This window comes from Salvelinus namaycush, chromosome 40 (assembly GCF_016432855.1).
Source record: "Salvelinus namaycush isolate Seneca chromosome 40, SaNama_1.0, whole genome shotgun sequence".
In the NCBI taxonomy this organism is placed as follows: domain Eukaryota; kingdom Metazoa; phylum Chordata; class Actinopteri; order Salmoniformes; family Salmonidae; genus Salvelinus; species Salvelinus namaycush.
This window is the reverse complement of record NC_052346.1, coordinates 8,370,406-8,382,986: the sequence shown is the minus strand read 5'-3', so window position 1 is coordinate 8,382,986 and position 12,581 is coordinate 8,370,406. Positions and strand designations below refer to the sequence as shown.

Sequence of the window (12,581 nt, the reverse complement as noted above, 5' to 3'; positions counted from 1 at the left end):
CTGGTCCCCAGAGGAGGCCCTTCTTCCCACGGCACTTCTGTGCAGTCAGACCGCTAAGATTTATGCTGTGCCGCCAGAACAACAGTATTATTCCCTGAATGTCCACGTGCGACCCCTGACCCCCATGGGTTACTGCAGCCAGTATTGCCATCGCTGGTACTACCTGGGAGGAGGTCTCCACCAGAATTCCCCCGGATAGATATGAGGTCATCAAGGTTCTCTGCGGCTTTGAGAATTTCCTTGTATTTTATGCTCTCCCATATGGGGCTTAGTTGGAACCTCTCACATTTAACGATTCAGTTGGGCCAAATCGCAGTGACCTTTAATCGGTACAGTACATCCCCCCCGGATGGCACCTCCACGGCAGTATAAAAATCAGTCTATATTTGCCAGGCAGCTTTGTGTATGTGTAGGCCTAGTAAGGAAATCAACATGGCAACCGAGGAAGCAGAACAATGCACGTACAAGGAGCGCAGCATCTGTGCGGGCGGGCTACTGATGTGAGGGACCGGAGGTGAACTTTGATAGCTTTCTACTTCTATAATTGATTTTAATGAGAAAAAAATGAGTTGCCCATAATTAAGCTATTTATCAGAGTTATTGACCTCGCAATAAGCCAGATTTGAGTAAATTACATTACATTGTAATACTTTCAACATGGGTGCTGAAAATAGGCTGATTTGAGAAAACCTCTCATTTAAACAGTCTTCATTTTAATTTGTCTTAAAACGAGGGCTTTGTGTTGAAACCAATTTCTTCCTATTTAAGAAATAGGAGGTAGGCCAACCTGTTTGACAGACAAAATTATAGGCCAATTCCTTCAGTCATCATTCTCTCTATAAATATCTCTGTGTCAGTGAAGGGCTTGGGGTGTTAAGTTAAAACCAGGGCATGAATTGAGGGGGTAGGTTATACCTTTGGTGCCATTGTTGTGATGAACTTGTGAGTTAGTTGAAGAGAACCTTTATAGCTGATTGGCTGACGGTGGGACATGCCTTGCATCTGCTCTTAGCACTGCTCACACTTGGCGATAATGGCCGATTTGAGGCCCAATATATTAAACATGTTTGAAAATAATCGGGATGCCATAAGTGCCCGTAGAACAGTATGTTGAAATGGGGACACAGCTCCATAGTTATACTGTTTGGCGATGAAGGGTTTTGTTCATTTTATTCCCAAACGTTTAAGATTTTCTACCTTGAAGGCAAAAACGAATGAAACAACTCTGTAAAAAGCTCTCTTTCCTGCTTTCCCTCGTTCTTTATTTTCTACTTCTCTACTTCTCTTCTCCTTCATTCTGTCTCTCATGTCTTCCCCTGCAGCCACTAGTTCCACGAAGCTGGAGGATCTGAGCTACCTGGATGATCAACGGAGTGCTCCCCAGCGAAGCTCCATCAAACAGCCCTGGAACAGCACAGGGGGAAGGGACGCCAAAGGTGTGGTACTGTTTGTGTTTATGTGTGTGTGGGGGGGGGGGGTTGTGGTGTTTGTGTGTGTGTGTGTGTGTATATACGTGCATGCAGGCATTTCTGCAGGCATGTGTGCGTGCGCAGGGCCGGCACTAGCCTTTTGGGGGCCCTAGGCAATATTTGGTTGGTCCCCCTCCCCACCTCACGGGCAAAACCTTTTAGTGGCCCCCCTCTTGACTGAGGAGAGAAAACATTTTTTAAGTACATTTTCTGCAATTCTACATATTTTTCCATGGGGTGAAGGGAAATGTGTGCAATTTTATAATTAATATAATTCAATTTTACTTGTTTTGCCATGGGGCAGAGAGAAAAAAGTGCAGTTTTACAGCTAATTTCCCAAAATTCGACACATTTTGCCATGACTTATGCCGTGTTAATATGATACACTACATGAAAAAAGTATGCGGACACCTGCTTGTTGAACATCTCATTCCAAAATCATGGGGATTAATATGGAGTTGGTCCTCCCTTTGCTGCTATAACAGCCTCCACTGTTCTGGGAAGGTTTTCCACTAGATGTTGGAACATTGTTGCAGGGACATGCTTCCATTCCTGCCACGAGCATTAGTGAGGTCGGGCACTGATGTTGGGCGATTAGGCCTGGCTTGCAGTCAGCGTTCCAATTCAAAGGTGTTCAATGGGGTTGAGGTCAGGGCTCTGTGCAGGCCAGTCAACATCTTCCACACCAATCTCGACAAACCATTTCTGTTTAGACCTCGCTTTGTGCACGGGGGGCAGAAAAACAGGAAAGGGCCTTCCCCAAACTGCACAGAATCGTCTAGAATGTCATTGTATGCTGTAGGATTGCGATTTTTGCGTTCAATGGAACTAAGGGGCCAAGCCCGAACCATGAAAAACAGCCCCAGACCATTATTCCTCCTCTACCAAACTTTACAGTTGGCACTATGCATTGGGGCAGGTAGTGTTCTCCTGACATCTGCTAAACCCAGATTCGTCCATCGGACTGCCAGATGGTGAAGCATGAAGCATCACTAAAGAGAACGCATTTCCACTGCTCAAGTGTCCAATAGCAGCGAGCTTTACACCACTCCAGCCAACACTTGATCTTAGACTTGTGTGTGGCTGCTCGGCCATGGAAACCCATTTCATGAAGCTCCCGACGAACAGTTATTGTGCTGACGTTGCTTCCAGAGGTAGTTTGGAACTCGGTAGTGAGTGTTGCAACCGAGGACAGATGATTTTACACGCTACGCACTTCAGCAGTTGACGGTCCCATTCTGTGAGCTTGTGTGGCCTACCACTTTGCGGCTGAGTCGTTGTTGCTCCTAGACGTTTCCACTTCACAATAACAGCAATTTCAGCCGACCGGGGCAGCTCTAGCAGGGCAGAAATTTGATGAACTGACTTGTCTTCAGTATGGCCATTCTACTGCCAATGTTTGTCTATGGAGATTGCATGGCAGTGTGCTCGATTTTATACACCTGTCAGCAGCGGTTGTGGCTGAAATAGCTGAATCCACTAATTTGATGGGGTGTCCACATACTTTTGTATAGTACAAAATCAATGGGGGTCCATGGAGGTCAGGGACCCTGGGCACGTGCCCTTTCGTAGCCAGTCGGTAATTCAGCCATGATTACTACAAGTTTAGATAGCTTGTTTTGCTGACATGGGCTAACAAGAAGAAAACTTCTGAAGCACATCCACATCTTGTGTATAGTACTATTCTAACGCTTGTTACGAAACCGATTAACTAGCCTGTTAATATTGTTGCACTCGCTAAGTCTAGGAGTCCTATGTCTAGTTGCATGGTCTGTAACCCGAATGAATGTGTGCATTTTTGTGAGAAATCAGCATTACCTTACCTCAGGTCCATGGCCAGCTCTGCCTTGACTCCTTTGGGTCGACCAGCCGAAGCGGATTATTATGTTCAGATGGTGACAGGAACAAATATATACAAAAAGGAAAACCACAAACAGGCATACCTAAACTAAAGATTCAAACCCAAACTGAAGGCCTCATAGCCATCAAACCAACCAGCAGCCTCACGGCTCTCCAAACTGGCACTCTGACTGACGATCATCTTAATTGGCAGTAATTTATGGGCTTATCAAGGCTAAACTCAGCATCTATACCCGGTTACTGCCACCTGGGGGATGAAGTGTGGAAGTGGATCCTGGATTGTGTGTTTGTCTATGTCCTAACGTTAACCTTCACCCCATATCATAATACGCTCAACAGTAAGTTGAGACCCCGACTGAGATCCTTCCTTCGTGCATGCAATTATTGTGTTACAACACCATACGCAACTATATCATTGTTGTATACCACAATACTCTTTAAAATGAACAGGAAGTCATGTTAGTAACCCCTGTGTTCTCTCTTTTCTCTTCGTCCAGCGCGCTTCGCTCCCTTCAAATCTGGCGACATCATGCTGAAGCCATTGTTGTTCGAGGTTCCCGCCGTCGCCATGGATGCACCGTTCCAAGGCCGTGATTGGCTGTTCCATCGGCTAGAGGAGGTCCTAAGGAAGAGTGACACCTGCGAGGGCCGTGGGGCCGTTATCGTGGGCGATGCGGGCTTCGGCAAGACGGCCGTTGTCTCGCGGCTGGTGGCTCTCAGCTGTCATGGAGGTCACATGCAACAGGTCCCCACCCAGAGCCCCTGTACCTCCCCCAAAAGTAAGAGACAAATTTCCCTTCTCTGGAGGTATTTTGTTTGAAATGATAAACAGGATGAACCTCTTGAGATGCAACAGCTCTTTTTTGAGGAAGCTGCCAGTTCCATGTGCCCCAGAAGGGAAGGACGAATTGATGGTTACTCATTCAGCAAAGGGTGATTTAAACATTCACATTTTTCATTATAAGTTTAACAATTCTCTAACTAGGCAAGCCAACCTGTCTATCTTGAGATCAGTCATACTTTAACAGAGCCATCACTCTCAAGTGGCAGGCTCCATCAGATATTTTGGTCCTAGCGGATGAGCCACACAAAGTCACAGGAATAAAACCTTTGAAAGCTCTGTCCCTGAAAGCTATGACTGATTTTGTGGAGATTGATGTTACACAAATGCAAGTGTTGCTACTTCTGTAGCTAGGTACAGTACCGCACTTTTCTCCCACCATCAATGGTCGTGAATGCACACCGCATATCATTTTCACGGCCCCCATCCAGCAAATTGATACAGTGCACCATACGGCACGGCAGTAATGACATCAAGTAATGACATCATTTAGGTTAAGAGTAGGAATCTGCTTTGATGTGCCTGCTCAGGGAAATGCATTACAGACAGTGACCTAATTATAGTACATGCTGATAAATGCCTGACAGAGACTGAAGTGATTTGCCATCGTGACTCAGGGCCTTATTTAATTAACATTGTTTACTGGAGATATGTTTTGGGTCCATTATAGAAACCAGCCCACAATGATGCTTTTAACATGCTCTCTTGTATTCACAGCACAAGAAAAAAAAAAAATTATAATCATGAGTGCTGATAATCAAAAAAATATTTCATTAAATGATTATTATTCTTCTCCAACTTCTCATGAAAAAGTAGTGACAGTCCACGTGTGTGCCTTTGTAACAGTATAGCTTCCGTCCCTCTCCTCGCCCCTACCTGGGCTCAAACCAGGGACCCTCTGTACACATCGACAACAGTCACCCTCGAAGCACCGTTACCCATCGCTCCACTAAAGCCGCAACCCTTGCAGAGCAAGAGAAACAACTATTTCAAGGTCTCAGAGCGAGTGGCGTCACCGATTGGAACGCTATTAGCTCGCGCCTCGCTAACTAGCTAGCCATTTCACACCGGTTACACCTTGCTGTGTCCCTCTTGCAGTTGGGGATAGGGGGACAGACGGCGCCTCCAAACAGCCGCCCCAGCCCAGCACCCCCACCACAGACCCCCAGCCCAGCGAAACAACCTGCCCCGGGACACCAGAGGCACACCGAGAGGAGGCTGTCAAACGCCTGGCCAGCAAGGTATGATATGCTACACACACATGCACACACTTCATGCGCGCACCTTTGAATGCACACACACACCTGAATGGCACACACAGGCACACACACACTCACACACACACACACACACACAGAAACACAGACACCTCTGGTGGAGAAGAATCTTGGGACTACAAGGTCCTATCTGACATTTGGGTCAAAAAATGTGTTATTCACATAGAGTTGCTCTTCAGGTGGTCCTTTACCTGTCAGATATGTCAGTTTTTTGGTTGTTATTTTACGACGAACAAATTATAATAATCTGAAAACACCTTTTAACTTGGTGCTATCAGGATCCATCTTCAATCCAATCCCACAATGCTGGATTGTCAATCAACAAAAAAAATTGCATGTAAGGTGATATATTTATTGAGTCATTTTCATTGACATTTTAGTCATTTAGTGGATGTGAAAGAGGAAAATATCACAAAACAGTTCTGACAGCTGGATAATACTCATTATCTCCAAACTATGCAGCATTTTGCTGATATAATCTTATAGTCTCAAGTCCTTGATTATTCATATCATAGGTTCTGGTCCTCTTTTTAAATTATATTTAAGAAAAATGTAGAATAAGAATGGCCATAACGTAAGCTCTTTATGGTGAAAACGAATAAATACAGGTACCTTCGAGAATGTGTAAGGCCCTTAGGAGAGGCATTGCTGTTTTTGTCTTGTTCTACAGTATTAAACTCACCAGATGTTATTGATAACTAGCAACTAGTTTACTGACTTTGGGTGTCAGAGACCTGAAAAATATGTCCGTTTACTCATCCAGAGCTAATGTTTTTTAGTTATCCATAAGATTTGTGCATTTGTCATTTTAGGGAACGTTAATTAATATATTTGATGATGTGATTAGAAAGAAGGACGGGTATTCTCTTTATTTAATCATTAAATGTCTGTACTTTTCTATTGAAATGTAAATAATTGTAACATTCTGTGCCAGATAGAACCTAACAGATTTTTGAAGGTCTTAGTATTTTGATACTTTAAGGTCAGGACTTTCAAGGTCAGGACTTTAATGGGTTATGAAAGAAGAATTCACTTTAAAACAGTTCTGAGATCTGGGATGTGAAAACATTCATGCTCAGTATCTCAGAACGATACTTTGCACAGATAGTAGTCTTGTTTCTTGAATCACTGCCAATAGACCACCTCCTAATTCCTCTTTAATTGGTCTCAGAGATGAAGAGTCTTGCGGCTTCACCTAGTAATACTAAGAGGGAGGGTTTAGTTTGACAAATTGGGTTCCAAGGCAACTGGAGAAGGTTTCCGACTGACTGTGTTTGCCATCCATCTGTTTGCCCCTTTTGATGAGTTCCTGAATTAAAGATAACCCCTGGGTGTATGGATACTTCTCCATCCTCAACAAAATTAACAAGATGGTTCTGTTAACTGTATCTTCATGTAATTACTGATGTGGTGAATAATGAATAAGACCATCGAGTCCCAAAGACTCGTGTGTTTACTCTTGACATCCGTGCCTTGTTTTTCCCCCGTTCCATTAAGTGGATCCGTCATGGCAGCTTGATTAGCCAATCTGTTAATTAGCAACTCATCGCAGACACTTTAGCCTCATGGAGAAAATCAAATGCTGATTTGTGAGACGGAGATATTCAAAGTTGGTTGAGGACTTACTTCTCTGGAAAGTTCAAGACACTCATGGCAGTCAAAACTGAAAAAGCATTATTGAAGTGCTCAATTAGGGAGCCTCTCTTTCTCTCACTCACTCTCTCTCTCTCTCTGTCTCCAGGTGGTGTCCTACCACTTCTGCCAGGCTGACAACACCTACACCTGCCTGGTCCCAGAGTTTGTGCACAGTGTCGCCGCCCTGCTGTCCAGAGCGCCACAGCTCAGCGGCTACAGGGAGCTACTGCTAAAGGAGCATCATATACAGAGCATGCTCAGTCTGCGCTCCTGTGTCCAGGACCCCATCGCTGCCTTCCGCAGGGGAGTCCTGGAGCCCCTCGTCAACCTGCGCAAGGGTAGCTACTAACTTACTCCTGCAGTCTCCATGTTCTCACCCATGCTTCAACCCCCCCCCCCCTTCATCCACTTTTGTAAGTGTAACACCTGCAGCTCCTACTCACCAGCTACACCTCACCCCCAACCCCTCCTCCTACAGTTTTCTAAATTGTCATGCGCCCCCTGAAACAGTTGATTAGCACTCCCTGGTGGGCCGCTAAAACATTTTGGGATAATAAGGTCACTGGTTAAAAACGCTACAGGCCGTGACACAATTCTAACTTCAAAAACAACATAACTTCAAACAACAACCTTTTTCACTGTGGGAGTATCCATATCAATCAATATCCCTAAGGCTGCATTTACACATGCTGCTCAATTGTTGGCAAAATAGTTGATCTGATTGGTCATACTAATTAGTCTGTGGACCAATCAGATCAGCTCTTTTGCCAATAATTGGACAAAAGATCAGAATTGGGCTGCCTGTGTAAACGCCGCCTCGGTGCTTTCATCCAGTGTATTATTCTTACTGTACAGGAAAAACAAGAGGGCAGGCCATATCAACGTTATAGACCATCTCTGGTAGCCAGTGTGTCTCAGTCTATCTGATGATATAGTAGGAGGTCAGCCTGATCAATAGGTTGGTCGTTCAGTAGCCTCCACCACAGGCTCGTTCCTCCGTCTTTATGATGTGGATTAGTAGATGACTGTGGCAGAGTGATCTCACCTCCACACAGTCAGGAAGGGCTGTATCAGGCTGCATCGACGGCTCAGGTAGACTGGAACAGGATAGATATGCCTCTGTGATCACCCCCATCTCCTGTCTTATTAAAAGTAATGGTTGCGATGATGAGGGCCCATACAGGAGACTGAGGAGGGGTGACTGGTGTTTTCACCCTCCATCTGAGGTGCAGTCCCTCTGTGACATTACTCATGAAGTATAACATGGGGTAAGGGAATGGAAGCAGGGCTCTGGTCAAAAGTAGGGCACTACTTAGGGACTAGGGTATCATTTTGGATGGACCCCGGGTTAGATATTCCAGAGCCTGCACACGTCGACCTCATCCCTCCTGCCTGATAAACTGAACTGTGGCTTTTCGGCTGGTGTTCCATTGAGTACCACAACCTCATTTCTTTCAACCATATCACTTCAAACAGTTGCTGCGACATGTACAGTATTTCAAAATACGTTTGGAACGCAGCAGTTATGTGCATTACATTTGCGTCCTTAACCTGCTTCAATTATTGCCAGTATCTTATGTACTTGTTCTCTCTCTCTCACTTTCTCTCTTTTCCTCTCTCTCGCTCTTACTCCAACTGCCGCTCTCTCCTCTCCCATCTTCCCCGTTTCTCCCTCTCCACCTCCCCTCTGTTTCCCTGTGTAGAAAGGAAGATCCCGGAAGAAGACTTCATCCTCCTGGTTGACGGTCTGAACGAGGCAGAGTTCCACAAGCCAGACTACGGAGACACCGTCGCCTCCTTCATCACCAAGATCGTCTCCAAGTTCCCCTGCTGGCTCAAACTGTTGGTCTCTGTCAGGACCTGCCTACTGGTGAGGAGAGGACAGTCACGAAGCACAGATAAACGATCCTAGCCAGTGTATGTGAGTGATGCATTGCCTCTACCCAGGGACCCAGGCTTTTGTGGCATAGTATAGTCTGTTAGACTCGTAGGCGCTATGGTTCGAGTCTGATACAGCTCTCACTTTCTCCTGCTACACTTTAACTAAAAGAAGCTTAGTAAATCTGGGTTTGCCCATAGTTCACTGGCCTTCACCTGTGTGTCTCATACAGTATGGCTTTGCTGGTCTGTCCCAGAGGTACAGTAGCTCAGTCTAGCTGGTCAGCTTACTCCACCAGGGCCCATTGGCGGTGGTTTCCTCCAGCATGTTGGCTGGCCACTGATCCCTCCGGCTGCCTAACGCAGCTTTCCCATAATCCTCCTGGATTACCACTCCGGGCCGTAATGCTCCTGGGAGCCTGCCTGACGTTATGTAACAGGAGTGCTGAGGACACGACAGGCCACTACAGTGTGTGTGTGTGTGTGTGTGTGCGCGTGTGTGTGTGAGTGTGTGTGAGTGTGTTGGCAAGGGATGTTAGACGTTGATCCCCCTGCCTGCTCTCTATCCTCTCTCCTCTCCCAATTGGTCCTTTCACAGGAAGTTGCCAATATCCTGTTTTAGGCATGGTCCCATCGAGGTTGCTATGCAACCAGGGCACTGTGAAATCTTCGGATCACCGCACTTTAATGAAATCGTGCATGCACAGCAAGGAAATGAAACAGCAATAATAATTTCATATTAACTTAGGTATTGCATTTGATTTATTCGTTTATGGCTGTAATTTTCTTCTCTTGCCTCAAACGTCACCATTTCTGATGGCATCTGTCATCGGAAGAGATTTGATGTGAATCTGTGAGAAAACTGGCGGAATGACAGTCAGTGGTTTCGTGGCACCCTATTCCCTATATACAGCAGTAGGATCGTAATTTGATCACTCCTTTAGTGCTGAGAATTTTCATGCACCACAGGAAATGCAGATAAGACTTGTGATTTACATAAATTCACTGAAAACCCTCAGTAAAACACAGTTATATTAATAGTATTGCACTTTTCATGTAGCCTAACTTTGGCCAGCACATGTTTGCCTAACCACCATTCAAGCAACATTATGGACTAAATGTTCAAATCCTGTTGCTGCAGGATTATTTTGCTGCCTCAATACTGGTCAAATGAAGATCCTACAAAAGAAGTGCACGCATACAGTGTTACACAGCTACTGTATTTCATGTTTCCGTGAGTCAGAAGAAGCAGCAGCTTGAAGAGATGTGATGGGTGCCTTCCTCTCCCTGACTAATCTGTTGTCCTGGCACATACAGTACCACCATAGTGAGCCAACACTGTTCTCATCATCACTTGTATTATTCAGTGTTTTTCCCTCTTTCATGTTACCTGTCACAACTAGAAGAAAGGGTTCTCTCTGCTCTGATGCAGGAGCTGGAGGATAGAATTGTACTGTGTTGTATCGTATTGATTTTGTACTGCAGACTCTTGGGTGGGAAGTTGCGGTGTGCTCCTGGGCTCCATGGTTGCATGGCGTGTGGGCTAAGTTCAACTCTGAGATATAACCAAGCTACAGTACACTTTGATTGAGAATGCAGTGTATGATATATATACGGTTCCAGGAGGCCCATTTTGGTCAGACATAAATCCACAACATATACAATTCTACAGTATAAATCGCTGTCTCCCGTCTCCCCAGGAGATTACCACCCTCCTACCCTTCTCCAGACTCTCACTGGACGACTTCCCGGAGAGCAGCGAGATCGGCGGGGACCTTAGCGACTACATCCAACACCGGGTCATCGTCAGCCCCGAGATTGCCGCCAACGTCACCACACCCAACGGTACCGTCCCCGACCCCCTCCTCCTCAGCAAGTTCAACACCCACCTGGCCTCTCGCAGCCAGGGCTCCTTCCTCTACCTAAAACTGACCCTGGACCTGTTCCAGAGGGAGCACCTGGTTCTCAAGGGAGGCAACTACATGGTAGTGCCTGTCTCTCTGGCTGAGGTGAATGAATGAATACATTTTATTTGACAAATCTTTGACAAATATAAAATAAATGTAGGGCTGGTTTCCCAGACAGATTAAGCCTAGTCCTGGACTGAACAGCATGGTCAATGGAGAATCTCCACTGAAATCGTTTTTTAGTCCAATACTACACTTAATCTGTGCCTGGGATACCAGCCCATAGAGTTGCTCCAGCTAAGGAAGTACAACACACGGAATTCAATACACAATCAAGTCAACAAACGTATTTCCATTGTGGTCCTCTTTATCACCAGGTGTACCTGCTGCAGTGCCGTGCGGGGTTCGAAGGGGACCAAACCTTCGAGCGGGTGCTGCCCGTACTCAACGTGGTGCTGGCCTCGTTACACCCGCTGACGGACGAGCAGCTGTTCCGGGCGCTGAACGCTGGGGGTGTGAGAGGAGAGATGTCCTGGGAGGACTTCCAACAACGCCTGGAGACCCTGGCCTCTGTCCTGGTGAGGAGAGAACACGTGAAAGACTATTGAGAAACGGCCATACCGTACGTTGTTAGCTAGATCAGGAAGTAGGCCAGGAAGTAGTATACAACCATTTCATTGAGTTACGTTCACTCTGTGGGAGTTGCATTTGGCTCCCAGTGACAGTAACTATCTCAGCCACTTGTGTATTTATGACAACAACCTCTGTCTGATCTTGTGTCGTGTCCCTCTAGGTGAGACGCAGGGACGGCACCCGCATGCTCTTCCACCCCTCCTTTAGAGAGTGGCTAGTGTGGAGGGCGGACGGAGAGAGCACCGACTTCCTCTGTGACCCCAGGAGTGGCCATGCTCTGTTGTCCTTCATGTTCTCCAGACAGGAGAGCAAGCTGAACCGGCAGCAGACCATGGAGCTGGGACATCATATCCTGAAGGCACACATCTTCAAGGTACCAGCTAGTGTGTCTGAATAGACTACTGATGGGGCGTTAATCCAAAGACTATCTGAGTTCAAATATTACAGTACAGTAGCCTCTCCTCTTCCTCTCATACACTGGGGGGGGGTCGATGGTGGAAATATTGAACCAGAGTGTTTCTCTCTCCCTGCCTCCCTCTCTCTCAGGGTCAGAGTAAGAGGACAGGTGTGTCCTCCAGTGTTCTGCAGGCTCTGTGGGTGAGCTGTAGCACCGACAGCCTCTCTGCAGCCCTGGCCTCCCTCAGAAATCTCTACACACCCAACGTCAAGGTGAGACAGACACACACACACGAACGTACACACAGCACAGGCACGTGCACACACGCACACCTCTGCACACCCAACATCAAGGTGAGAGACTCGCATGCATGCACGCACATACACATACGCACACCTTAAAAAAAAAATCATACCTACAGGTGAGTCGTCTGCTGATGCTGGGCGGGGCGAGTGTGAGCGGGCGTTCAGAGGTGCTTGGCCGTTCCCCTGTGCTGGGTGTGCACGCCCACCTGGGTCACCTTGAAATGGTGTCCCTGCTGCTGGAGCTGGGGGCTCCCGTAGACGGCCCCTCGGACAGCGGCATGACCCCCCTCTGTCTGGCCGCCGCAGCAGGACACACAGGACTGGTCACCCTGCTCTGTAAGAAAGGAGCCAAGGTCAGTGCTGTTTTCTCACCTTGTTG

The 12,581-nt window shown here is 46.6% G+C and overlaps 1 protein-coding gene across 1 annotated transcript in view; it reads left to right on the top strand.

Annotated features, from left to right (window-relative positions):
• The window catches only part of LOC120033195 (protein TANC1-like), a 48,824-nt gene that overhangs the window by 25,840 nt on the left and 10,403 nt on the right, over positions 1-12,581 (top strand). The window contains exons 7-16 of the mRNA XM_038979478.1: positions 1,323-1,436; positions 3,827-4,108; positions 5,287-5,411; positions 7,189-7,420; positions 8,786-8,952; positions 10,661-10,969; positions 11,245-11,445; positions 11,661-11,873; positions 12,047-12,169; positions 12,319-12,555. Coding sequence (XP_038835406.1) covers positions 1,323-1,436; positions 3,827-4,108; positions 5,287-5,411; positions 7,189-7,420; positions 8,786-8,952; positions 10,661-10,969; positions 11,245-11,445; positions 11,661-11,873; positions 12,047-12,169; positions 12,319-12,555 — 2,003 coding nt within the window. The remainder of the gene's footprint in view (positions 1-1,322; positions 1,437-3,826; positions 4,109-5,286; positions 5,412-7,188; positions 7,421-8,785; positions 8,953-10,660; positions 10,970-11,244; positions 11,446-11,660; positions 11,874-12,046; positions 12,170-12,318; positions 12,556-12,581) is intronic.